A 27905-nucleotide genomic window follows, 5' to 3' on the forward strand; every position below is an offset into this window, starting at 1 on the left:
TTTTTTTACAAATTTTTATATTGTAAATAAAAGTCTGAAAAGCCTGAAATGCATATTCAGTCTCCTTAACTAAACCCTTAGATAAGAGACCTGTTGATCGCCCAATTAATAGATTGAAATTGTAATGAACAATTAATAGTGAATATTGTTAAAAACTCAGCAGCACAAGACTCAGGTTGACAGGACAACTGTTAGTTATTTACCTCATAAGTATGGTATTTATGGAAGAGTCAAGACGAAAGACATTGTTAAAAGATAATTGGAATAATTGTTTGCAGTTTGCCACCCAAATAGCGGCACTTCCAACATACTTTTACTCCAGTGAAAGTAAAAAGTAGCCATCCAAAAAATATAAAAAATGTTTGAAATTTCTGTATAGGTAAGACCAAAATTAAAGCAATTTACACAAATAACACAATTACATACAAATCAAGCAAAAGAAAAAAAATTCAAATGAGTTTCTTTCATTGTAAAACTTATTAAATTTGAGCAAAAACTGCTAGTATTTTTGGTTAAACTATTGTTTGTTCTTTAATCTGTGAAGAACAAACAGTGGATAGAGAATCCAGATATTTTACTGAAGTAAGAGTAGTAAAATTACTTCAAATAAAAAGCATAGCATAGTAAAGAAATACTCCTGAAATTACATTTTACCCAAAAGGTTACTCAAGTAAACGTAACGATTATGCAGTGAACTAAAATGTGACATTTTGATATTTTGTGAGGGAAAACTCAATCTCCATGTCACCCTAAACTACAATCTATGTGGCAAAACACAGTGTTGGCAGGATCATGATGTGGGGATGCTTTTTTTTTTTTTTGCATAAAAACTGAAAGATGGGATATAACCAGTAACACCATAATACCGCCATTAAAAATTCATTTTGCATGAATGTAGTAAAATTAATTAATATGTAAAATTCATGCCAGTTTTATTCAAATGATTCTGCATCAAACTCTCTGCAGCCTCCTCCTCACTGATTATTTTCCAGCAGTGCAGTTATCCGCATCGTCATTCACTTCAAAGCGAGCCAATCACGTTGCTGCTTTCACAAGTCCCGCCTCCTCGTTCTCTTCACTGATTGGTTGGTAATGGGTGTGGCGTTTTCATTCATCATTTTCTACATTCACTCAAACATCCTGCTAACGTGAGACTTTACATATGCGAAGAAGTAAAACTCTCTCGCTGGTTTTTCTGTTCTGTAAGTCTGCATCTCTCTCATCACATATTTGCTTCATTTCTCCCCCAAACAGCCTCCATCTCTCCTGCTGTTTATCCCCTCCTCTCCCCTCCCCTCTGCCAGCCTCCCTGCCTCCTGTCATTGGGTGTCTTGTGGGGTGATGGTTGTGGTTTCTGTCGGTGATATCTCGGAGCATGCACCAGCTCTCTGGCTGCAGCCCTCCGTGGACAGGTGGAAGTTTATTGAGACTTTGGGACATCTGAGAGCTGCTGATTACCGCTTTCATCCTCTGCAGCTGGACAGATTTCAGGCAAGCTAAATGAGAATTACTGTTGTGCTTCTTCATTTCGACGTGAGCTGCAGGGATGCACATGTATTCAGTTACGTTAGGGTGCGTCAGTATGAAACAAGAAGTTGATAAAGTCGCTGGGTCATATTATTTAAGTTGAGCTAAAACGTGTTCCTTATGTAAATCATAATTATGATAACATCAGTGTTTTGAATAGTAGCACTGTCTGCAGGATTGCAGTCAGTGAAGGGTAATACTACGATGAAACAGCATCCTGTGCTCATTGGTGGAGGAAATCCAAAAGCTCTGTGATTGGCTGGTTTACTTGTCTTTATAAAGGAGGCTGATCCTGTTGATACTGGGATTCATGCAGTTTGTTGGTGAGTAGTGGGATGCTAGGTGTGGTTCAGAGATGAGTCCAAAAGCGTCACAATGAGATCAAAACTAGTTACTTCAATCGTGCATAAAAATCTAAACATAAAAATGGATAAATATGTGACTAAATAAATATGCCTTTATTTTATTTTTTAAACTAAAAGCATTTATATGATGTTATAGTGAGGAATATTTTCAAATAACAGTGCCAGTGATCAGGCTTAAAATGAAATAACAAATTTAACCTTTAGTTATTTTATGTATTAAAAAATGCTTACAATCTGCAATATTTAGTTATATATTCCAGTTTCCTCTTTGGTTTTCAAGTAACATGGAGTAACAGTAATGCAGTGATTAGTTTTTGGGTTTGTGGCATCTTTTAAGGGATTTTTTAGGGATTTCATAAGCCTGCATGTTTTGTTAAAGTTTTATATGTTCTTTATTTAAAGAAACTGATTTTGAGAATTTTTTATTTATTTAGTTTTATTTTTGCTACTTTTATGAATTATTGTGATTTTTGTCCTTAAAATACCAAAAGTTCCACATAATTTTAAACTGAGTTATGCATTTGAAAAAAAAAAGTTTGTCAAAATTGACAATAAATAGATAGAGATTCCTCTATTATGACTTAGAATGAATGAAATATTTTAAAACGTTTGTTTTGTTTTTTTGGAAGTTGGTTCAGGCAGAACAGAAGCAGCTAAAGGGCCTCTGAACTGGTCATATGATCTGTGGTCAGTCTGAAGTGATTAGAGAGAGAAACAGGAAAACCACCACAGAGGAAGAGTAACGCTGCACTTCCTCCGTAATAGTAGACTTTACTGGGAAGACCAAAGGGATTCAGTCACTTTATGGCAACATAATATCTCACTGGGTTATTTATGAAAAGAAAAGGTAAGAAATATTTACGTTCTTTGTGTGTTTTGGGGGTAAGACAAAGACTTCTGTCATCGAACAATAGCAGACTAGGAATTCAGTATTTAGTCACATTTTTCATTTATAAAATTAGAGCAGATGCATTGATCAATGAAGCATTTTTCTATACAGGCATAAAACTGGATTTTTAATTTTATACATCTCTGGAAGAAATTAAGAAACCACTTAAAATGATCAGTTTTTACTCTTTATAGGTATATGTTTGAGTAAAATTAACATTGTTCTCTTATTCCATGAACTACTGACATGTTTCTGAAATTCAAAGCAAAAAATTTAGTTCTTATTTGTAGAAAATAAAGAAAATGGACAGTGCTTTCAGAACTCAAATAATGCAAAGAAAACAATTCGTGTTCATTTAGAAATAACACTAATGAGTTCAGAAATCAATATTTGGTGGAAACCAGGTTTTCATTGGGTTCAGTACAGTGGGCTCTTCATTTATTCCAGGTCTTGTCACATATCAATCAGCAGAAAAAGCCAGTGTTATTCAGATCTGCACTGAGGCTCATTTCATTGCAGCCTGTGATGTTTTTTAGATCAATGTGGACTTTTTATCGCACAGATGCGTCCATGCTGAGCACATCAAGTCTGGCCAAACTGGGCTGCAATAACAAAATCCTCCTCCGTGCAGAGGATCGGGTCACTTGGGATGTCAGACGAATAACCAAACCTTCCTGCCTGGCTACGTCTTCATAATCCGCCGCAGAACGAACCATTTTGAGGACGTCTCTTAGGGGGACGGAGGAGGGCCCCCCTCAGCATGTACTCACCCCAGAGTCTCCATCGCTGGGGCATCACTCACAGTGAGAGCATGGAGCGCCTTGCTTACAGTCAAGGTAGGCCCAATGTCCCGTTTCAAACTCTGACCTTACTGACAAACAGCCATGATGGTTCACAGCCACTACAGCAGGTCTCGTTATTATGGTGCATTTTTTTTATTTTAAAGAAAGTAATGAAACATCCTCTGTACTGTTGCTAGTTCATAAACCACGAAATACTTGAGGTCTGCTATTGTTGCTGAGGTCTTCTGGTTCTGCTCTGCATCTCCAGAACCAGAACCAAATATGGAGAAGCAGCATTCAGTTTTTGCAATCCAAACTTTCAGAAAACTGCGAAACTGCCGAAACACTTAGTTTCTATAAATCAGTGGTTCCCAAAGATTTTCTGGGTCCCCTTATGGATTACAGTAAAATCCCCCCAAAAAAGAAAAAAAAATCATCTGGGCACACATGTCATTCAATCAGACATAAACCTATACACATATTTTGTTTTCAAACTGAAGTTTATTTCACACTTAAAGTTGCAACAAAACTCGGCACAAAGAAAAACGATTGTAATAGAAGAAGGTGAGGGAAATGTCTTTTTTATGCATATGTAGTTGCTCAATCTTTTTGGGAGAGTACGTGCTGGAAAACCTTTGTAAGGTCTACACGTTTCCAACTAAAGAAATCCTATTTTTTAATACCTGAAGTTGATTGAAAACCCTGAGTGAAGTTGTAATAATTCAGGTCGGAGCAGCGCCCTCCCTGCAGTTCCCGCCTCCGGCAGCAGGGGGCAGCAGTGCGACGGCAGCCTGTAAATGATGACGTCGTGCTGCTCGCTGCCTTTTGTGAGCTTCGTGGCCTCGTGACGCCGCCTCCTCACAGGGCGCAGCCGCTGGACCGGGGAGACGCCAACTGTCGCTCTGGTTAGCTGCTTGTAAACAAATCTGTTCACCTCCGAGATGTTCGGAAAAGAAACCTTTTGTGCGAACCTGTTTGCTGCGCCGTGACAGCAGGTTTTAACGGTCACCATGTAGGTAAACTCGGAGTTATTTGACGCCCGGGAGCGGGGTAACTTTAGTGGACAGCTGATTTTTTTTACATTTTTATTTTCGTTCAACCGATGTCGTCATTTAACCGGTGGGATCCCGGACATTTGATTGCTATGCTCACCTAAATCGCTCGCTAACGAGGTGAAGAAGCTTGTGTGTTAGCTCAGCTAGCTTTGATAATATTTAAACATGGCATCTGCTGCTGCGGAGCACGACCTGGTTCTGTCCGAGGCGGACAGCAGCAAGGAGAAAGGCCAGGTGTTCGGGATCCTCAGGCTGCAGGAGGAGAAGTCAGGTGCAGGGGACAAGGCGAGCAGCAGCACAGGGAGAGGAGGTGGAGGTGGAGGAGGTGGTGGTGTGGGAGACGGGCGATGGCAGGCTCCAATCTTCGCTTTAGCCAGGAAAGCATCAGAGACCATTTCAGGAAGCATTCACGTCCTGCCAAAAGTGTCGGAACACAGGACTTCCCTTCCTGGTGACTGGACTGTCCAAGGTACAGTATGCATTGTGGGGCGGTGCTAAATGAAATTGTTGCACCTGTCTTTCCTGCTGTCAAGTTTTCATCATCACCAGGGCTGACGCAAGCCTTTTTGGGGCCCTGATCAGATTTTCATTTGGGGCCCCGTCAGAAGTCGTCCTGATGATCGGAGGTCACAAGTGATTTTGTTTGGCCCCTGGCTAAAAGTGAAGAATGGCGACAATTTGGCAAACAATTAATGGCCCAAAAAATTTGGAAATTGCTTTTTTTTTTTTTTTTTATAAGTTAACAACCCAAAGGTCATTTGTGTTTTGGATGTAAAGTTAGCTTATTGTTAAGCAGGTAGAATACTATGTTATTTTAAATATTTTAGTATTTTTTAGTAAAAATACTAAAATTAAAAATGACAATCAACTTGTATTTAGTGTTTAAGCTGCGGAGATGACATGTTCCAGATGTGACCTTTGTTTGTTACACACTGGGGTTAACACACTTCACGCTGTTTAAACTACATACTACGGACAACAAACAACATTTTTGTTGTCTGTCATTTTGACTGACAGCATATCCGCCATGTACTGTTTTTTACCCATTGTTGTAATCATATTAACATAGATTATTCAGACGTATTTTTTATGTGGTTTAGTTAATATTTACCTAGTCGAACCGTGATTCCCATCACACATAAACCAGATGGACACATCTAACTTTTTCTCCGTAGCAACAAAAAACACTGACCGTGGCCCCAATAACGTATAATGAATTAAATTAAACGACTCTACTTTAATTACGAGCACTTTACTCGCTGGAGTCTGAATGCACAGCCTCACAAATTCCTCCTGGTCGAATCTGCAGAGAAATCTGCACTGGTTCATCAGTTGGATTTGTCTGATCCAAACTGATCAATTGAAATCTGCGAGCTTTTCACGCTGTGCGCTGTCCGGCCGCGAGCTTTTAGGAGGATTTAGGCCCCATATACCAAAACATCAGCACTAGATGCTTCATCATTCCTATACTTCTCTACTGTTACTAGCATTAATTAGCTTACATCATGCCAGTGTAATTATGGTTATTGATTTGAACCTTACTGGAGTAACAAACTAAAATAAAAATATTAGAATTTTGAAATTCAGACTGGTATTTAAGTGTTCCATATTATCTTTACTATTGGAAAGTAACATCAGCTGATAAAGATGAAAGTGATATTAAGCAATTTAACAAGTATGAAATCTTATTTTCCCAACTGTGGCAGCAGGAAGATATTAACTGTTATTTGTATAACAAATATAAAAGCAACATTAATTGCATTCAGTTTGTATAATTTGATGTTATTTTAAATATGTATGTTTTCGCCATGCCAGCTTGGTGCTCTTGAGGGCCCCCTGGTGATGTGGGGGACCATAAGCAGCCACTAGACTTGCATATTTCTTGGGTCTGGTCATGACCACCACAGACCAATTGATGTTTCACACATCAGTGCTGGTCTCATGCATCCTGCTCTGTTTGCCCCGAGGCCTCACATGATGCCGTGAACACACTTCACGCTGTTTCAACTACAAAAACCTACAACTACAGCTCCCTGAGCAGCACCTCTTACCCTCCCACTCTGAGCTAAATTTAATCTGCTGGCTTAAATTCACCACTAACCTCACCACAAACTTGCTTTCAAAATGAACCAAATCAAGTTACTTTGATTAAAAACCTTTTTTGTATCAAGTAAATGTATTAATTTGGTTTCAATTCCCTTTCGTTTTTGCATGTTGCTTAAACATGTTAACATGTTTAAGTTATTGCGGTAAAGAATAATGTTGTTGTTTTGAGATGATTTTCAATTAATATAATAAAAAGGCATAATAATGCAAGAACACATTCTTAAAGATCAATAAACTTTTAATTCTAATATGAATGTTTAACACTGGAACTGGAAGACATTTTAAATAGCCAGAATGAATAAACAACACAACAAAAACGGTAAATAAAATTCATTATGAAGCATCAGTAAACAAAATTATTCTTCAAAAAAGGGACTAGTAGTGAGAAATGCACCAGGCTGAAGCCTTTTGTCATCCATTTAAAGGTTTCGCCCAGAAAACTAGTCCAGCCTGGTGGTTGCGGCGGCCTAGCATGTTTTTGATTTAAAAATTGTTTAAAGTTGTCAGGAATTTTGAAAATATCACTCGATAATCATGTGTTATTGGAAGATTAATACCTGAACACAAACTATAAAATCTTATAAATGCAAACATTTAAAAAATCTTAAATAAATAAGCAATGCTAAGCCTGGCGTGGCCCAAATGAAGCCTGGTGGCCCGCCAGACTTCTAGCACACTGGGGGAAACCCTGCATTTCTCGGAAAGAAGAGAAACAATAAATCATGCAAATGGAAATTGTTCATTTTAAGTTGTCATGAAATTAATTGTTTTATTGCTGAATTCAATTTAACTTTTATTTAAGACCAGTGACTTGCAGACAGTAGTATTTTTTTAGTGTATTTTGTTGACGTTTTATTTGACAGACTAACACAAAGTAGTGCCTAATCTTGAAATGCAAAGGCTTTTAACTTCTTTTTGTTTGTTTTAATTCCAGCTACAAGTCTTTTACTCTTAGCAGATCTAGTAAGGACATTTTTTTTATGCCAAACAGGCTTAGTGAGCCTGGAGGGCGAACACCAATTTTAAAGTCTAGACCCGTCTATGTAGTTGTGTTTAGGTATAAACATTGATCTACAACATTTCAGCTGCAGCTGTACATGTCTAAATGTTGTTTTCACAAATTCATGTTAGTTTAAGTGTTTGTGTCTAAAGCTCCCAGCAGTTTCTTTGTTCTGACTTCTGTTCATTTTTTCTTCTACAAAATCACTGCCTTGCTGCCTGCAGGCCAACTTTCTGCTGCAACAGCGTCTCCTGACTTTGCTCCGTCCTCTGGTGTATTTAGCTACACATTAACTCACATTTCCACATGTGGAGCGTTTAAAAGCGCACCACAATGTCCGCACTGCAAAATCACAAAACCTTACCAAGTATCTTTGGTCTAATTTGCAGTTCAGACTTGAAATAAGACAAAAGTAACTTATAAAAAGCTTTTTGTTTTCAGTTCATTAATTCCTTAATATTTATGAGATGATTGCAGTTATAAATGTAACAATCTGCCAGTGGAACAAAACATTTTTCCCATGTTAGAAGCTAAAATTTTAAGCTAGCAGTGTATTAAAATGTTTGCAATAGAAACTTGAGCAAAAACAGTTGGCAGCGTTTTGTGTTTTTGCGGTTAGGCCCTGAAGGTTTTCTGGAAAACAAAACCATCATGCTGTTGATCAAAACGTTACATAAATGTTTCCTCAAACTGGGACAGGGAATGATGGTGTGTTTTTAAAGGGTAGTTCAGGATTTTCTCTTACAATGTCATAAACACACTTTCAGTAAATAAATCTGCTGTTTTTTTTGTTTTTTTTTGTTGAGTATAAATTAATTCAGTCCCAGAGTCTGAAGCAAACAGCTTGGATGAGTGTGCAGCAGTAAGTAGGGGAGGGGCAGCACAGACCTAATCTTTCTCTGGTATCTCATTAAGTAAATATTTTTTAGATTTTTTTTTTAGATCTTGAAAGAATTGGGTAGTAATTAGTTACATTTACATGAGTTACTTCTTTGTAAGAATGTATATTTAGGAGTATTTTTACCACACTTTACTTTTACTTCAGTAAAATATGATCAAGTAGTGCTACTGTGGGGTAAAATGTCTGGATTGAATGAAATGTTTGTAAACCAAAAATTCCCCAGACACACACCTGCAATTTTTATTAAATTCACAAGTTTTATATTGAAAGAAACTGATTTGGAAAAAATGCATTTTCCTCTTTTTTTGTTACTTATATAAATTATTGTCATTTTGTCCTTAAACTACCAACATTTCCACTTAACTTTATATTTTGGACAATCATCATGTAATATTTAAAAACTAAATGAATGATACTTGGATTAGTTACACAGTACTTGAGTCCATTTCTTTCTATTTATTTATTTTTTAATCAAATACCTTTTTTTACTGTTGAGTAATTTCTTGGATACTTTTTACTTGTATTTGAGTGAACATATGTCAAAGCAGTTCTACTGTTGATTCATTCCAGTTTTTATGAGCTCTACTCACCTCTGGATCTTGGTTTACTTTGAAAACCAAACCAAACTTGGTGTTTTTCATGGAATCATTTTTGAGTTGTAAAAAACCAACATGCAGCTCTGGAGCAAATTAAGAGACCACTGAAAATGATCAGTTTCCCTGATTTTACTCTTCAGGTTTATGGTTGGATGGATGGATGAAACATAAAATAAACATATATTTATTTTATGTTCTTTTATTCTATGAACTACTGACGATGTGTCTCTGAAATTCAAATTAGTTGTTATTTGCAGAAAATGAGAAATGGTCAAAATAACAAAATGGATGCAGAGCTTTCAGACCTCAAATAAGCAAATAAAACCAGTTAATATTCCTTTAGAAACAGAAACACTAATGTTAGTGTTCAGAAACCAATATTTGGAATTAGCAGGAGGTTTCAGTGCAGTGGGCTCTTAGTTTTTGCTGTATTCTCCACAGCGATGCGTGACCCGATGGCCATGGAGCGAGCCAACCTGCTGAACATGGCGAAGCTCAGCATCAAAGGCCTGATCGAGTCGGCTTTGAGCTTCGGCCGCACGCTGGACTCGGACTACCCGCCTCTGCAGCAGTTCTTCGTGGTCATGGAGCACTGTCTGAAGCACGGCCTCCGAGGTGAGCGAGGCGGCGTCCCGTACAGAGACTCAGATCTGTTGGTGAGGGCGACGCCGCCGTTTTCAGAACATTGTAGCGAACGCAAGAAAAAAAAAATCTACATTTCTAGAACATTTAATTGCTTTTTCTATCAATAATAGAAATTAATTTGAATTAAATTAATGTTTTTTGCCATTCTTGTGTTTCTCATCGACTGCCAGTCAAATTGACAAAGATGCTTTGCTTCTTAAACTAGCGCAGCAAGCAGTCATAACACAGCTGATAATATTTTCTGAAACAACTCATGGCAAACTGAAATCACAAAGTCAGAGGCAGATTTAAACGAAATGAATAATCACTGACCAGAAAGGCTGGACAATAAATCAATAACACGATAGATAAGCGATCAGTATCGATGGAATGATCAATAATTTTAGAGAACTCTGATCCAGAACTGCACAGCATTCTGGGAGATTTAGGCAGAGGAAAGACTTTAGCCAGTCAACATCTCACAGCCAAGTAAGCAAAGTTAGTTTGGTTACCTAGCAACAACGAGCTCTCACTCTTTGGTTACCTAGCAACAACGAGCTCTCACTCTTTGGTTACCTAGCAACAACGAGCTCTCACTCTTTGGTTACCTAGCAACAACGAGCTCTCACTCTTTGGTTACCTAGCAACAACCTGCTGAGTAACGGTGTGCAGCTGCAGTTTAAGGTCCAGAACTGCTTAAACAAAAAAAAAAAACAAAGGTGTGGAGAGAAAACTGTGGATAAAACAGGAAAGGTTATGTGATTTGAAACAGAAAACTAATCAATAATTATTGATATTGACTGATATGAAATGCTAATATTTTGATAAATTTGTCAGCCATATCGTTCAGCCCTACTGAATAAATTCTAACGGTTCACGTTGTTTGACTGATTGTCTGCGGGTTTTAAAAGCGGCTTCCTGACTAGAAGCTAATGGCGTTCGGCATGGAAATGTTTGGGAATCCCTGGACGAGTCTCCCCTCCCGGCACAGTTCCCCCTCATTCGTTTATTTCTCTTTGTGTTCCCAGTGAAGAAGTCCTTCCTGGGCTTCAACAAGTCTCTGTGGGGTCCTCTGGAGCTGGTGGAGAAGCTGTGCCCAGAAGCGTCTGAGATCTCTGCCTCTGTTCGGGATCTTCCCGGCCTCAAGTAAGGGTTAAATTCCTCCCTCACATTATTGCTTAGACTCGCTGCTGATCTGAGGCAATTAACAGAAGTAACATGATACTGAGACCTGATCCGGTTCAGGGAAGTACCTGTGCTGTTTACTTTCACTTCACCTTTCAGCTTCACTTCTTCCTTTCTCTGCTACACTTTTATACAGTTGCACAATAAATAGACACATGCATGCACCACCATCAGGTAGATGCTGAAACCTTTGTCAGCTCTAAGTGACTGCTAGTTTCTTGACCTAGACTTAGACCACGTGTGTCAAACTCGAGGCCCGGGGGCCAAATTTGGCCTGTCGGAGCTTTTTATGTGGCCCTCCAGACTCCAGATCACATCAATAAGTCTTTCCAATTTTTCACAAATTAACAAATCTCCAAATTTCTTCTGATTTTACTGCAAAGACATTAGGTTGAAGATGCTGCTGCCTCTGCTTTACTTGATGTCATTTTAGCATGTAACTGACAGAGTGAGCACTGAAAAGCAATGTTTAACATCAAACACACCTCTAAATTAGCTACACAGAATCTGTGATTTTGAATGCAAAAATACACAAAAACAATTAGGCCTGCCATAATAAACAATAAATCAATTAATCATGACAAATGAAAAGAAACTCAATCATTTTCATTTGCTATATTTTTTGTTTTTCTCTCTTTTACCAAATATTGACTGATAAAAATCTTCAGTCTGTTTGGTCTCAACTAACACCAGATTTGAAAGATAATTTTGCTCACATAGATTGAATAATTTATTTGTTGTTTCTGTTGTTTTCTATATTTATTTTGAATATTTTAAATGTCTTCCAGTTCCAGTGTTTAAATGTTCATTAGAATTTAAAGTTTACTAATGTTTTAGAATATGTTCTTGCATTTTTATGCCATTATTTCTGTTGTATTACTTGAAAATGTTCTCAAAACATTGTTGTCGTTTATCGCATTGAGCTCTGGGACACACCAGCAAAATTTGTTCTTGTGAAAAAAATAGTCAGAAAATCATAGAGACCGATCAGTGAGAAGGTGTTCAGAATTATTTAATTTCAATGGAGTAATGAAACAGTTATTTATTGATACTTTAACAGTTTAATGGTCGTATCAATACATTCTAGCCCTTTAAGAGCGATCAGATTTTTGACACGGCCCTTTTGACGCCCTTGACGTCTGCAGTCTGCTCTGCAGACAGGAACCACGTGAGAAATATTCAGTTATTGTTTCTCTGATCAGCAAAATGAGGAACATTTGTGGTCTGTCTGCTGGAGGGCCGGTCCGTTTCCTGTTGGTGGCGCCGAGTCAGACAGAAGGAAAAGCTTCACACGTTTAGAACGGTTCTGTGAAAACTACACACACAAAACAACTAAACACAGGCGCTTTAAATCCTTGAAAATCCTTGAGTTTCAGTTTGAAAAGTGTTTGAATTCTGCATAGAGTCAGTGGCTGATATTCAAACTGTGGTTTTGTAATGAAGTCAATTTAAATTTAAATTCCGAAAACCAGATATTTTCATTCTTCTAATATTTGAAGTTAAATCAAACTAAAATTTCTTGATTTTAGTTTAGAATCACCAAAATTATTTCTAGTTGCTAACTTCCAAACAAAATTGCGAGGACATTTTTTAAAATTTTATGTTGAATATTCATTATTCCTAATGGCTCAAGTTATTGATCTGTGATTAAATTAAAGGCTGCCACGCAGTTAAACGTCACTGAAATGATTTTTTTCGAGGCGTTTCGTTTCAAAACTATTCGTTACATTTGAGTTTTGTTGTGCTGCTGTAGGATGCAGAAAACTGCCAACATATTACAAGAACAGTAATAATCGACATACATAATAGTGAATTTTTTAGCTGTTTGTTTTTCTTTTTATCTCCAAAATTTGGTGCTGGAATAGTTTGATTTTTACCTTGTTATTTAAATATTAATTATTCCATTAAATAATAAAAATGTTAATTTAATTAAATTAATAAATTTATTTATGATTTGGGTTACAACTAATGAAAACCTACAAATTAGTTTTTAGAGAATTTGAATAATAACATAATTACGCAGAATAAACATCAGATGTAAAGAAAAAGTTAATTAATTATCAGGTTAATTGTAGTTAAGTTTTCTCATGTCTGAATAAAGTTGTTCAGTGCCAGCAGACAGACGTGAAGCTCCTCTGTGTTCTGCAGGACCCCTCTGGGCCGGGCCAGAGCCTGGCTCCGCCTGGCCCTCATGCAGAAGCGGCTGGCCGACTACCTGCGCCTCCTCATCACTCGGAAAGACCTGCTCAGGTACGACCCGCTTTCTGACCGACCGCAGCGCTCCGTTAGAGCCTCCTGCTGAGAGTCTGTCCAATGTCCGTCCTCAGCGATTTTTACGAGGATTCGGCGCTGATGCTGGAGGAGGAGGGGGCGGTGATCGTGGGCCTGCTGGTGGGCCTGAACGTCATCGACGCTAACCTTTGCGTCAAAGGCGAGGACCTGGACTCTCAGGTAACTGTGGCTTTAAAACACCTTCCAACCAGTGGAGGAGCTAAAAACGTCGCCGTCATGACGTAAAAGAGCCGACGTGGCTACGCTTTAGCTTTTATTTTATTTTCTATTATTATATCTGTATGACGATTCAGGTTTATTAAAAAAAAATTCTGAGAATTATAGAAGTTTTGCAAAATGCATGTAACATGAATAAATGTGTAATCTACTGACAAAACAACATCAAACAGTAAAATGAATATTTTTACACCACATATTTAGCTTTATCTCTGAAAATGTTATGCTTACCATATAAAACAGATTAGTGGGACTGAAATAATATTTACAATAATCAACTATTAATTCAGTAATCAGTTAACCTTTAATTGGAGTTTACAAACTCAAAGAAGCCATTTTGTTGAAGAAATGCTGTAGGAGCCAAAAATAAGCCAAAACTACACAAAACATGTATACAATTTTCATTTAAGATATAAAAAATATTTACCGTATTTTCTATAAGGAGCTAATGCTACTGAATGTTCTGTTCATTTGTAAACCCGACTCCAGAACAATGTGGAAGACGTTCCGGTTTGTAAGGCACCGTTTTTTTATCAAATTAAAGCTTTCTAAGTGCACCTAATAGTCCGGAAAATACGGTAATAAACTCAAAGTAAAACGGACTAAATATGACAGCAGGTAAAAACAATTTAAAAAAGACGTGAGGATTCTTTCAATGCTCTGAATTTCTCGTGTTTTATGCTCCTATGATAGGTGTATTCAGATTTAATCTGATTAAAGTTGAATTTCAACTAAAGAAAATCCAAACTGCTGGTGACATTTTTATTCCTTGATCATCTGAGTAAAGTGACTCGAGTGATGGTTTTCTATTTGCTTCTCCTTTCAGGTCGGAGTGATCGACTTCTCCATGTATTTGAAGAACGACATGGACGACTACAGAAGCGAGGAGAGGTAAGGCCGCTCACCGCCGCCGCTTCGCGCCGCCGCCTCCGACTCACGGCTTTCTCTCTTTTTCCGTTTCCATGGCAACAGGAATAGCCAGATAGCGTCCATCTTAGATCAGAAGAACTACGTAGAAGAACTGAATCGACAGCTCAAGTAAGGCGTTGGTTCTTCAATCAGAAATACGTTTTGTACGAGTCTCGTTTTTTTTATTTTTATATGTTTTTTTTGTTTTTTAATTTCCTGAGCAGCTCCACGGTCCACGGTCTCCACAGCCGAGTCGACTCGCTGGAGAAATCAAACTCCAAACTCATAGAGGAGGTGAGGGACGCTAAAGAACCGCAAACTCCAGAAATCAGTGACAGAGTGAGCGTTGTCATGGTGACGGTCTGTGTGTGTGTGTGTGTGTGTGCGTGCGTGTGTGTGTGGTGTGTGTGTGTGTGTGTGTGTGTGTGTGTGTGCGTGTGTGTGTGTGTGTGTGTGTGCGCGTCTGCAGCTTGCAATAGCCAAGAACAACATCATCAAACTGCAGGAGGAAAACCAGCAGCTGAGGAGCGAAAACAACCTGATTCTGATGAAGGCACATCATCATCTGGAGGTAAAACCAGAGATTGTTTAAACTGAAAGGAAAACTTTTATCACAAACTGGTACCAGTTCTGATAAAACACTCGATAAGGCTGCTCCATCGGTTTTTACAGGAATATAAAATATTGTTTATCTAATCGGTGTTTATGACTGCTGGGTTCTGCCAGATTTTGGGAAGTTTTTTTTTTTTCAATTTTAGTCTGAATTTTTACATATTTTACTTTTTAGTGCAGTAATTTATCAAATTTATTTGTCCAAATAAAGTTCAGCAACAAAGTAATTCACAGTCTTTTACATAATAAAAATAAAAAATATAGAAAAAACACAAAATACTGTTACTAAAATAGTCCATATCATCCATCCATCGCTTGCATCCTATTTCTTTGAAATCATTTTAAACTTAAGAATACGCAACATGAATCTCTTAACCAGCGCCAAAGCTCTTAAATAGTTTTCTATTGTTTATTGTAAATTCTCGTAGCCTGTCTCTGAAACCTTGTCGTCCAAATCACAAGAAGAAGTCGGAAAAACGTCTTCAAACATGTTTCCATTAATTTTGTAATTTCTTTTGCAGAATAAAGGTTTAAAGTCTGACTTTGAGCCTCATTGTGCAGCCGTATAACTGGATCCTGATGTTCTCCCTCCAGGTGACTCAGGGCGACACGTTGGTGGAGCGGGACACCTACAAGCAGTCCCGTCAGGGTCTGGATGAGATGTACAACGAGGCCCGGAGGCAGCTGAAAGAAGAGTGCCAGCTCAGACAGGTCTGGCCAGGCTGTGTGTAATGGACCCGTTAAATATGCATGAGGTGAATTAAGCAGCAGGTCACATGTTCTTCCTGTTTGCGCTCTCAGGATGTGGAGAACGAGTTGGTCGCTCAGGTGTCCATGAAACAGGAAATGGAGCTGGCCATGAAGCTTCTGGAGAAAGACATTCATGAAAAACAGGTCAGATAGGAACTACTTACATTTATTCAATTACACTCACTTTAGTAACGTTTTTGAAAAGATATACTTGTAAGAGCCACTCTTTACTTTTACCTGAGTAAAATTTTTGGATTTTCTCCCCACTGAATGAAAAACAAACATGTTTAAACCAAAAAAATCACCAAACAAAGACACAGCTGCAGTTTTCACTAAACTTTTATTTTGAAAGAAACTGATTTGGAAACATTGATTTTGCCTGATTTTATTATATTTGTTTTGTATTTCAATTATTGTAATTTTTGTCCTGAAAATACAAAAATTTCCACATAACTTAATATTTTGATTTGTAATTTTTAAATATTAAATGATTAATAATTTGATCAGTTACTCAGTACTTGAGGAGACTTTTTACAAAATACTTCTGCACACTTACCCGAGTACAAATATGCTGAAGTATTTCTTCTCAAGAAAAGTTTTTGGTCCTCTGTTGATAATTAGAGATGGAAAATGTGTTTTTTATGAACAGGACACACTGATTGGACTGAGGCATCAGCTGGATGAGGTGAAAGCTATCAATGTAGAAATGTACCAGAAGATGCAGGTAATGACACACACACACACACACACACACACACACACACACACACACACACACACACACACACACACACACACACACACACACACACACACTTTAGCAAGCGATGCATCCTGTGTGTGAAAGCAGCTCTTTTGTCTCCCGTTTAGTCGTCTGATGAGGAGATGAAGAAGAAGAACGACGTGATCAGTCGCCTGGAGGAGAAGACGAATCAGATCACCGCCACCATGAAGCAGCTGGAGCAGAGGTGAGACTTTCTGCTGCCTACTTTGATTATTTGGTTTTCTTTGGCGTACTGTGTCTTTAAGAAGTGATCCTGGTTTAATTAAGTGGCTTAATTGGCTCCCCAATGTCCTTCAAAGTCCTGCTAATTTGATTGTTTTTATTGAAGCTGAAAAACATCTAAAAGTTGCTGGACGCCGGCCCTCAAAGTGAGATTCATAAGATTAAAATGTTTCTTACTTTTGTTCTGAGTAAATTGTTTCAGCACCTTTCAAATGTAGATGAAAAGCCTTAAAATAGATTAAGATTCTTCAGATTACAGTGGATTGGTTTACGTAAAATTCAGAAAAAATGTCATCTATATTTTTAATTAATTCATTAAAGGTCGATGTTGGTAAATGATCCACAATTTTTCTCTATTAGTTTTTAAATGTAACGTTTTTTAAATATTCTTTAAAATGTTGATTAGAGGATCTAGAAAGTAATTCCTTTTTATTTAATTTTCTTTACATTTAGACATGAAATGTAAACGTGGCATTTTGAGGAAATAAAACGCTCATTTTCAGGCATCAGATGTGATTAAACATGAATATTTGACGATTAAAGCCCTGCCGTCCTCCATTTCTCATTCATAAGGAGATAAACTGCAGATATTTTCATGCATGCTCAAATGTCGTCCTCCATTCTCGACATGTATGCTGGTTTGTTGATGGATCACGATTCCCTCTTCATCCCGCCCTCCTTCCCTCTTCATTGGTTAATTCTCCATCTTCTCTGTGATGTGATTGGTTCTAAGTGTTCAGCAGGCCGGACTCGCACTCTGTTTACTGTCCATCACACAACAAAAACAGAATCTAGTTTGGCCCAGTTAATAGTGCAAATATCCCCAAACACTGAAATATGACAAAAATAATGTAAATTACATTTTTAGTGAGAAATAGTATTTCATTAATATTGATGAAAAAGTAAAAATAAATGAAACAATCTGACAGTGGAACCAAGTAATAAATCAATCAATTGTATAACAAATTAAAGAGAACACAATAATTTTCATTCAGATTTTTTAAAATCTATTCTCATTTAAATTTTTTTATTAAAAAAAATTTATATTTTGAAAAAATATATATTTTTGTAAAAAAATAAATAATTCAAAGTGCTCAAAAAACACAAAAATACAAAGTCATACTAAACCATTGAAACATTACATTTTATTGCTACATATCAAATTATTGATTGTTTTCATTGTCATTTTGTTTAGAGATGTCTTAATTCATTTTATTTGTAGCTTCTGATTGTTTTTATTTTGAATATTTAAAACATCTTCAAGGTTGTGTTTTTTGTTTGTCTTTTAACAAAATTAAAGTTTATTCCCCTTTGAGATGGGAAACTTGAATTATGCTGTTATAAAAATAAAGCTTTGAGAAAACGAAGAGTCCACTGCGCTGATTGAAAACCTCCTGGTTATGCCAACAAATATTGATTTCTGAACTCTTCCTGAGTTAAAACATCAGTATTGTTCTTTCTAAATTAATATGAACTTGCGTTTTTATTATTATTATTATTTGAGGTCTGAAAACTCTGCATCTTTTTCTTTATTCTGACATTTCTCATTTGCTGCAAATAAATACTAAATGTTTGTTTGTAATTTTAAGAGACATATTTAGTAAAAGATAAAAGATCAAAGTTCATTTTACTAAAACATTTACCTACCAAGAGTAAAATCAAAGAAACTAATTAATTTAAGTGGACCAGAGCTGTATTAATTAAAAACAATATTATCATTTATCGCAATAATTACTGGGATCATTTATTGTTCAGGAAAATTTGTTGCCTTTTTCAGGCTTCAGTGGAATTGATACTTTTTATCAATAAGGAATTATTGATTTAAAAGAAGCTCCAAAAATATAGTTTTGTCTTATTTCAAGTTTGATATTTGCACTAGAAACTGGACCAAAAATCCTCATTATCCTTTAGTTTTTGCAGTACACTCTCGCTCCCAGCTGATATGGGAGATATTTTACCTTTTAGTTTGTTTTTTATCTTATTTTAACCTTGAATCTGTCGCCACAGCAGTGTGCACCAACTCTTTTCTTCCTAACCGCATTTTGTCGTCTCGTTCATCTGTCGTCGTCTCGTTCATCTGTTTTTCTACATTTCCCTTCTTCTCCATCAGCCGCCGCTCCAGTATTTCCAGTGAAACCAACATGTTTGCAGCCTGAAGTCAGAGTTTTAGTGACCTGTGTTTCATTAACACTTCCTGCTGTGCTTGTCTTGAAAAGTCAAAGCTGTTCAGCCACGTTAGAGAACTGATGTATTGACATCCTTTCTTCCTTTCTTTCCTCCCTCGACCCTCCTTTCTGTTCATCCCATTTCCCCCGTTTCATTCATTCTGCTTCCCCTGAAACCTCGTCCGATTGTTCCCCCTCCCTGGTTTCTGCTCCCCTGGTGCAGCGATAAAGATCTGCTCAGCCAGACCAGAACTCTTGCCATGTCATTTGTTAAGTGTGCCAGCACAGACACAGAGCACCAGTACAAGCTGGTCAAAGACATCTCCTTTTGAGGACACCAGTAACTCACTGGACTCCAAACTACATTCCTGTTGTTTAACTTTCACAGTAATTAAATGGTTTTAGGGGCAACAGAGGCGCCACAGAACGGGGTGAAACCCCCGACTGCATGTTTGGTTCAGTTCCTCAGACGAGTCTCGTGATTCAGAGAAATGATCAGATGTTTGAGTCGTGTAGCTTTTGAACAGTTTGATTGTTGCTTAGATAAAAGAACTAGACACCTCTTATATATTCAGTCACATGTGCAACACACTCACCCACAGTGGTCGGCTTATCTGCAGTGAGAACGTTTGACTCTGAAGTGTCAACATTTTTTGTTAAGTAGGAACACAAACTGTGGGGGAGTCAGCTGGTTTTTACATTTTGTCACATTAAAAGGAAAACAATCAGACATTTTGTTGGGATTTTGTGTGACAAATCAACACAAAGTTGTGTATAAATATGAAATGAAAAAATGGTTTCACTTTATTTATTTTACAAGTCCAAATCTTAAAAATGTGGCGCGCATTTGAACTAATTCAATTTTATTCTGAAACTCCTGAAATTAATCCAGCCAAACTGAAGACACAGAATCAGTTTAAGCTATAAATCAATTAATCGCATGTTGAACTAAAACGAGCTCAATAATTTGCATTTGCATCGTTTATTTTTCTCATCTTTCTATTGTTTTTGTTTTTAATTTAGCTAATTTAAAATCTCTTCCAGTTCCAGTGTTGAATTAAAATTCAATCAGTTTATTGATTCCAAAAAATTTTTAATTATTCAAGATTCGTCAAAAAATTGTTTCAAACATAGCATAGACGATCTCCTATCGCAGTTTGTTGCAGCAAATAATTAAAATTTACTGATCTTAAAAACATTTCTTTCTTTTTTATGCCATTAATAGTGTTGAAAATGGGCTCAAAACAGCAACATTATTGTTTATCGCAATGAACATCACCTTAATGGAGACATGTGGTGGCAGCATCTTGCTTTTTTTTTTTTAATCAAGTACAGCAAATCTTATCGGGTTAAATATTCAAAAATATTGCAGTTGTAATTCAATTAAAAAGTGGTTCTACAAAGTATTGACTTTTTTGGAAAACTTCAATAAAATCTTGCATAAAATCCCAGTAAAACAAACTGAAGTGACAAAATGTAAAAAGGTTGAAGTGGTGTGTTTTTATTTTATGTTGGTTGGGCTGAGATGCTTGTGCCTAAAAGGACATTTAGCCTCCGTTTACGCTACAGTCTGAAGTGACCCAATTACGTCGTCCGGCGTCGTTCACATTTCCAAATAAATGCGACTTGTGTTCTCCTGTGTGAGAACACTGTGTAACAACCTGAGTGTCCCGCATGCGCAGTAGAGGGCGCTATAACGTTCTGCCAACCGCCATAAAAAGAAGTGCTCAGTGTTTACGGAAGTAAACATGGAGGCTAACGGTGGAGCGTAGCTCACACACATGAAGTTGTTGTCTGACCTGAGCAGCATATTAACAACTTAATCGTCATTACAGTCCATCATGGTTGCTGTTTTTCTTCCCGCTTGTGAGTAACAGGACGCAGAATCAGAACGTATCGGATACCGAAGGCTGCGTTCACACTGAGGCTGAAGTGACCCAATTCCGATTTTTTTTTTTTTGACGTAATGCGACCCGTATCTGATCTTTTCACAACAGTCTGAACAACACAGGTCGGATTCTTTTCTAATGCCACTCAGACCCCTTGCATATCCGACTCAAATGTGACCTAACGATCAAGTTGCATTCATCTGACCTGAACGTCGCTGATACTGGACAAATCTCACGATTCTGCACCCTGATACGCGCAAGCAGGAAGAAAAGTAACAACCACGACGGCCTGTGATGAGGATTAAGTTGTTAATTTGCTGCTCCGGTTGGACCACAACTTCAAATTAGGATGCTAACTCCACTGTTAGCATCCATGTTTACTTCCGCAAACACTGAGCACGTCTTTTTGTAGCGATTGGCAGAACACTGAGAACGCTGACGTTACAGCGCCCTCTACTGCGCATGCGGGACACCGTCAGGTCCTTTGCCCCTTCACACTGGAGAACACATCCAGGTCGCATATGTGTGGCAGTGTGAATAAAATCTGATTTGACAAAATATTGCAATTGGGTCAGGCTGCAGTGTGAGGCCATCCTGTGTTGTTCAGACCGTCATGAAAACAGCAGATGCAGGTCGCATTTCGTCAAAATAAATCAGAACTGGCTCACTTCAGGCTGCAGTGTGAACAGCCTCAGTTTCAACCTCTGGCAGCAAAGTTCAGGTTTTAAAAAGAAAACAACCAGGGCACTAAACTGCAAAAACACAAAGTCTTACCAAATATTTTTTGGTCTAGTTTCTGGTGAAAATATCTTAGAACAATTAAAATTAGATCAAACTAACTTACAAGTCACTTTATCAAGAAATTGAGACTTGTTTTAAATCATTAATTTGTAAAAAGTACTTGTTCTACTGGCAGATTATTTAGCCTATAGCAAGACATTTTCTCATGTTATAAGTTAATTTATCTACCGATAGAGCTGGTATTTTCATCAATATTAAGGAATTATTTACTAAAACCAAGCCTCTATATCTTGCTGAAAAGTTATTTCAAGTGTATTAAAATATTTGCATCAGAAACTAGACCACAATGGTAAGATTGTATTATAGTGTAAATTGATCTCATTGCAGCCCTAATTATTATTTTATTTTATTTTATGAGTCAGCCAGTAAGGATCTCAGAGCAGATGCAGCATCAAACAGGACTGTGTGCTTCAGGTCTGCTGCTGGTTTGTGCTGCATGTGTTGCACTTCCTGACCCGCTTCCCAGTGGCTGTGACGACCCCGCGTGCGCCTGCCGCCAGCCCCGCCCTCACTGTCTGTAATTCAGCTGTTAGTTAAAGTTAAAAGTTTGGTAAAACCTGCAGGGCTCCACCATGAAGCGCAGAATAACGACAGACTGCAGGGAGCTGCAGAGGCAGAGCCGTAAAAATCAACATTGTTCTCGTTTTCGGCATATTTACTGACTTCTTCTGTGATACACGGTATATTAAAATAATAATAATAATAATCCTTCTGACTATTCTGACTTATATGTTTATAAAACTTTGGATTTTTAGACAGAAATAAAGACCCAGTCCTGTTAGTTAAAGCTCACAACTGTTGTCTTTTACCACAGTGATCAATAAATGAAAGTGTTTTGAAAGTCCTGAGTGTGACTGGAGTTTTTATTCAGCTTTTTATCTAAAGTACCTTCAGCTTATCAGTCGATTTAATGAAACGACATTCAGTCACCTGTAGATGTTGAAGATTTTTTACACACTAAAGCTGCACTTGGGTTATTTTCTTTATTTTTCACTCATTTCTTCCCCGTTGTTTTGCAGCAGTTTGCAGCACCCCGTTTTACTTTCTGGCAGCTTCCACATCAACCTCAGCCGCCCTTTCTTTATTTTTCACACCAAAACAAGCGCCATGTCTTCACCCCATCCTCCCGTCCATCGTTTTTCCTTCCTGTTTGGTTCATTTTCTCCCTGTGCGCACACTCCTCCCAGATTTTTCTCTCCACGGTCCTGAGTTTGTTCCCTGGTTATAATGGTGCAGATTACAGGAGGCGGAGAGGCACCGCAGCTCCGCCGTGGAGGGATCCAGGCGCTTCAAGCTGGACTTTGCCAACAAGGCGGACAGCCTGCAGCGGCAGATCGAGCTCAGAGAGAAGCAGCTGTAAGCAAAACCCCGTCTCAGATCACTCACCTCTGGAGTTTAGCTAAAGTTCCACTTTATTTTAATACTCTCACCAAGCAGATTGGTTCCCCCTTCTTTAAATCAAACAGTGAATGAGTTAAAAAATGACATTGTTTTGTTTCCCCTCTTTTGTCTGTGCGTGTGGTGGTTTTGGACGTCCAGGCAGCAGCTGGAGACGGACCTGAAGATCGAGCGCGAGTGGAGACAGACGTTGCAGAACGACCTGGACAGAGAGAGAGACCTGGTGTCCCAGCTCAGCACCGAGGCCCTGCAGATCAATGGCCTCAAGAAGGTCAGGAGAAACTGAACGCCTCGCGGCTTTTCACACGTCATCATGGTAACCACAGAGCACAAGGCTGGTGCTTGAAAATGCTTGAATTTCAGGTGTTTTCCAGGTTTGGAATGAAGTTCTTCACTCTTTCATGGCTGGTTTGTGATCTTTTGTCTCAGTATTTTTTGTGTTTATAAGGCATAAAAAAGTGGGGGGGAAAAAGTAAAATACATTTCTAGGATTTTTTCTTTAACTGATTAGGTGCAATTTTTCCTAATACAAAGTTTTTATTTGGAAAATACATCAGTAATATTGGTCTTTAGGAGATAGTTGATGTCACAATATTGTTTTACCATAACAGTAGGAGGAGGGACTTTTTTTGTCTGTCGGCCATATTGGATTTAATTTACATTTTTCTTACACTTGCAGTGGATGGCCAGTAGTGGGCAGTATATATTACGATGCACTAGTGTCAGCTTTAGTGGTTTGTGTGCATTAACATAAAAATCCACAAGAAACACAAGAAAATGTGTTTTAAAGAGCCATCCATTTTTTTTTTTGTCAAATTAGTGTATAAAGTGTTTGAGAGATATTTCAAAACATACAATTCTGTTATATTTTAGTTTTGATCAGTTCTGGTCAGTTTGATGGGGCCATCGCCATGTTTTCCCAGCAGTTTTACTGAACAAAACATTTCTTTTAAGTATCTTCTGTGTCTCCTGCATGACTTCTAGCAGCTTGTATGCTGAATTTTTCATTTGATTGTTTTCCAGGAGTTCCACCGCCTCCAGGAAGAAAACATCCAGCTGAAAACCATCTGTGAGGACCAGGAGAAAGCTCTGGAGGAGCTGGGCTCCAAACTTAGCGAGTACGGAAACGCTCATAAAGTTATTAGTTTATCCAAAGATAACACAACCCTCCCGTTACGGCGACATTTGGTTCTGACTAAATGTGTTTGAGTCTCATCCTCAGTTTTTGATTTATTTTTGTCCATCAGGTCCAAACTGAAGATTGAGGACATAAAAGAAGCAAACAAGGCCCTGCAGGTGAAATCCAACCTCTACATTTTAAATGTAAAATGCTGAAGTTAAAGAAAAAAAGCTATTTCAGTAATTCAGTTCAAAAGATTAAACCTTTAATGTACAGAATATTTTTTTTCAGAATGACATATTGAGAACATTTTTAATTTTGATTGAATTCAGTTTATCAGAAAACCAGCCCAGCCCAACAGTTTGGTTTGTTTTAGAGCTGATGAAAAGGTCAAAGTTCAGTTCTTGCTGTTTCCTCTCTGATTAAGCTAAAGAGAAAAAAAAAAACACTGATTGTGTTTGATGCACATCTAAAAAACTCTGCTCCCTTTGGCTAGCTGGCTTCATCTCTGTGGCTTTATCTCTGTATCTCTGCTGGAAAACATTTATAACAAGTGAAAAAAGTTTTGTAGGTGAAACAATTTCCCAGTTGATTTCCTTAGTCGATTTACTTTAAATACACTCCGACGTCTTGCTGAAAAGTTACTTGAATGTTAGTTTCCTTATTTCAAGTGTGCTAAAGTATTTCCTCTATCAGACCAGAAATACTTGATAAAATTTTACAGTTTACTAGAAATAAAGTTTTTCAATAGTCTGCTGGTAATTCAGATGATTCAGATGGAAACTCTTGATGAAATAACTCCTGACTCGTTATAATTTAATTTCTTTTGAGAAGAAAAATTAATCTAAACAATAAAACCCTTTAGAGTGAAATGACTGTAAACTTGTCATGCTAACAGTTGGAACATCTCGAGGTTTTTCCACATTTTGTGTCATTTCTCCAATATATTTATCGTCATGTGTTGGTGTTCCTGTAACTTGTGAAGTGATCAGACTGGTTTGCTTTCAGGGCGGTCAGGTGTGGCTGAAGGATAAAGATGCGACTCACTGCAAGCTGTGTGAGAAGGAGTTTTCCATTTCCAGACGAAAAGTCAGTAAATCCGTTCCAGCCCTTTTACGTTTAGGCTGCGTTCACACTGCAGACCGAAGTGAACCAATTCCAATTTTTGTGCTCTAATGTGACCCGTAGCTGATCTTTTCAACGAATGCGAACCACATCACTTTATCTAAGAGAAGCCTTTGGAGGAGCTGCACTCCAAACTTTTAGCTGATCTTATCCACCAATGTTATCAACCTTTGAAAACGTCTAAAAATCAACCACTGTGCTTTTCTCTTCTTACTGTCAGGTTTGACAGTAAGGTCATGTCTGTGCATTTACAGTTAACAATAATCAACTATTGAGCAACATTTCAGACACAAAAAAAACGGTATTGGCCAAAATCAGAATCGCTATGTTAGACTTTTTAAAAGATTGGTAATCAGCGATCGGCCAGAAAACTGCATTTGGTGCAGCCCTGCCTTGCACTTCACTCTGGGGATCACATATAATCATTAGTCCAAAAAAATAATAAAAGAAATTAATATTTTGTGTCACTTCAGGCTGCAGTGTGAACGTAGCTTTAGCCTCTAAAGTTTAAATGCCTGGGCTGTAAGGCTGAAGCTGGACGTCTGTTTGCAGCACCACTGCAGGAACTGCGGGGAGATTTTCTGCAACAGCTGCTCCGACAACGAGCTTCCTCTGCCTGCGTCTCCCAAGCCGGTGAGAGTGTGTGACACCTGCCACGCTCTCCTCCTCCAGAGATGTTCCTCCACTACGACATGAGGCCAGACTCCACTGCCAGGACACAGAGGCTCTTCACCGCCTGTCTCCTACAGGTTGCTGCTAACGCTGGACAACTTGCACAAATCTTCATCATATGGACAGTATTTTTTTTTCTTTCTGTTTGGCAGCATCTGCATGAACCTTTCAAGTTTTTTTTTTTTATTATTATTATTACAATTCCTCAACAAAAGTGAAACTGGACAATGAGGAAGTTGTGACTGATCTATTTCTGACTAATACATCCTATTTGTAGCAAAGAAGATGCAACATATGGGGTCAAAGTTCAAAGCAGTGAAGAGTTTTAAAAAAGGAACCTTATTTTGAAGACTAAAGGAGAGTAATATATGGAGTGGAGCAGCTGAGCTGTTTCAGAGAGTCTGGATATGAGGGAAGAAACGACCTGAAAAAGAACTGAAAGTGAAGCTGCACTGACTGGTTCTGCCCAACCGGGTTTCTGAACCAAACCCAGTTGTTCTCACTACTCCATTGTTCTGTTGCACGCGACAAACTTGAAACGTAAACTGATGAGATTAGACAGAAAGCAGAGCGCTTGATGGACATGTGCCTTTTGTTGTTGCTGAAGTACAAACTCTGGTTTTTGGAGAAACTCTTAAAGAAATGTTTACATAAACTGTTCAAGCCTCGGTACGTAACTTTTATTTTAAAAAGTGCTTATTTGATAGAATCATTATTCAGTGGTGAAAATACAAGACAGAAAATCTGTGAAAAGCTCCTCTGCTCCCAGTTCTCCCAGTGCAGAAATGCACAACCAATCGGAGCCAAAAGGAGGGTCTTAGTGCTGTCAATCACTCTTGTACTCACCCCCTACTTCTTATTCTTTGCTAAGCGACAGCTGGGTCACCAATGCTAAAGCTAGTTAGCACAGTTACCAATAAATAACGGAGTTCCTGGAACAATAAGTTGATCCTCTGACATTAGCACCTTTAGCAGCAGGTTCTTGAGATTGATTGACAGCGCTAAGACACGCCTCCTGGCTGTGATTGGTTATCACATAATGGTAGCACAGAGATGGAGAAACTTGACTGTCAAGACATGGTGACGGTTTTAATAAATATGTGAATATATTTCTGTAAAAGTTGCATCTAGCTTGAATATAGATCCAAATTCTAGCCTCCAGAGAAACATTGACTGTAGATATTTTCACAATAGTTATCTAAAATAAAATCAGCAGGTTATGTTGATTTTATGTAAAATCAACATAACAAGTTATGTTGATTTTATCTTGCTAAAGTTAAGAAGATAAACTTGATCATGTTGAGGCAGAAACACTTTTCTAATAGTGCCATTTGAAGCAGTTTTGACACAGTGGGTGGTGCCCACTGTGTTTCTCATGTTGCTAATATCAACTCTAATCTGTTGCAAAGACATTTCAAATAAATGATCTTAAATGTCTCCAAGCAGAACACAAGCCAGTTAAAGAGATTAAAGCCACACTAACGCAGCGGATCTTCAAAGCAGTTTGTGAACCACTAACGACTATTTGCCAATCATGCAGTTTATTAAATGTACTTTTTTGTGTGAATTATGCACATCTGACCAATCCCTGTTAACTTGAAGTCAGCTGTTAAAGTTCAGTGCTGCTCCATGGTTTACAAGGACCGTTTATCACTTTTGTTTTTATTTTTACCACTTGTAACGCAGTTTGAGGCCAACGGTTCATGCTAGGACTATTTAACTGCCTGTTTTTGACCTCCATAAAGTTTTTTTAAAAAGTGGGTTTTTGTCTTCCGTTTATATTATTCCTTTACAATCTCAGCTTTGGACAGACAAAGCATTACAATCAAACGCGATACAATTTTAAATAATAAAGGTTTTCTAGATAAACTAGGAAAGTCTGGAATTTGCATTTAATCTTTTTCCATTCTTAGATAAATA

The 27905-nt window shown here is 37.9% G+C and overlaps 1 protein-coding gene across 5 annotated transcripts; it reads left to right on the plus strand.

Moving 5' to 3' along the window:
• The first annotated feature begins 1158 nt into the window (after positions 1–1158).
• On the plus strand, positions 1159–27745 carry rufy2 (RUN and FYVE domain containing 2). 5 transcript variants are annotated; one of them, XM_055036517.1, is made up of 20 exons: positions 1159–1202; positions 3413–3617; positions 9663–9836; positions 10874–10991; positions 13179–13280; positions 13358–13481; positions 14365–14429; positions 14511–14576; positions 14672–14741; positions 14917–15018; positions 15654–15770; positions 15861–15953; positions 16459–16533; positions 16680–16777; positions 22907–23026; positions 23210–23339; positions 24092–24186; positions 24316–24364; positions 25197–25277; positions 25866–27745. In XM_055036517.1, exons 2-20 carry the CDS (start codon positions 3542–3544, stop codon positions 26007–26009), a joined length of 1899 nt encoding a protein of 632 aa, XP_054892492.1. In that variant the 5' UTR covers positions 1159–1202; positions 3413–3541; the 3' UTR covers positions 26010–27745. The 5 variants fall into 5 exon arrangements, 4 of the variants coding, with proteins under 4 accessions (XP_054892492.1, XP_054892491.1, XP_054892490.1 ...); XM_055036516.1 differs by lacking the exon at positions 1159–1202 and adding an exon at positions 2634–2739 and having other exon boundaries at positions 3344–3617; XM_055036515.1 differs by lacking the exons at positions 1159–1202; positions 3413–3617 and adding an exon at positions 4360–5087.
• The last annotated feature ends 160 nt before the right edge of the window (positions 27746–27905 follow it).

Source organism: Poeciliopsis prolifica, unplaced genomic scaffold, assembly GCF_027474105.1.
Source record: "Poeciliopsis prolifica strain line A6 unplaced genomic scaffold, Auburn_PproV2 SCAFFOLD011, whole genome shotgun sequence".
Lineage (NCBI taxonomy): Eukaryota > Metazoa > Chordata > Actinopteri > Cyprinodontiformes > Poeciliidae > Poeciliopsis > Poeciliopsis prolifica.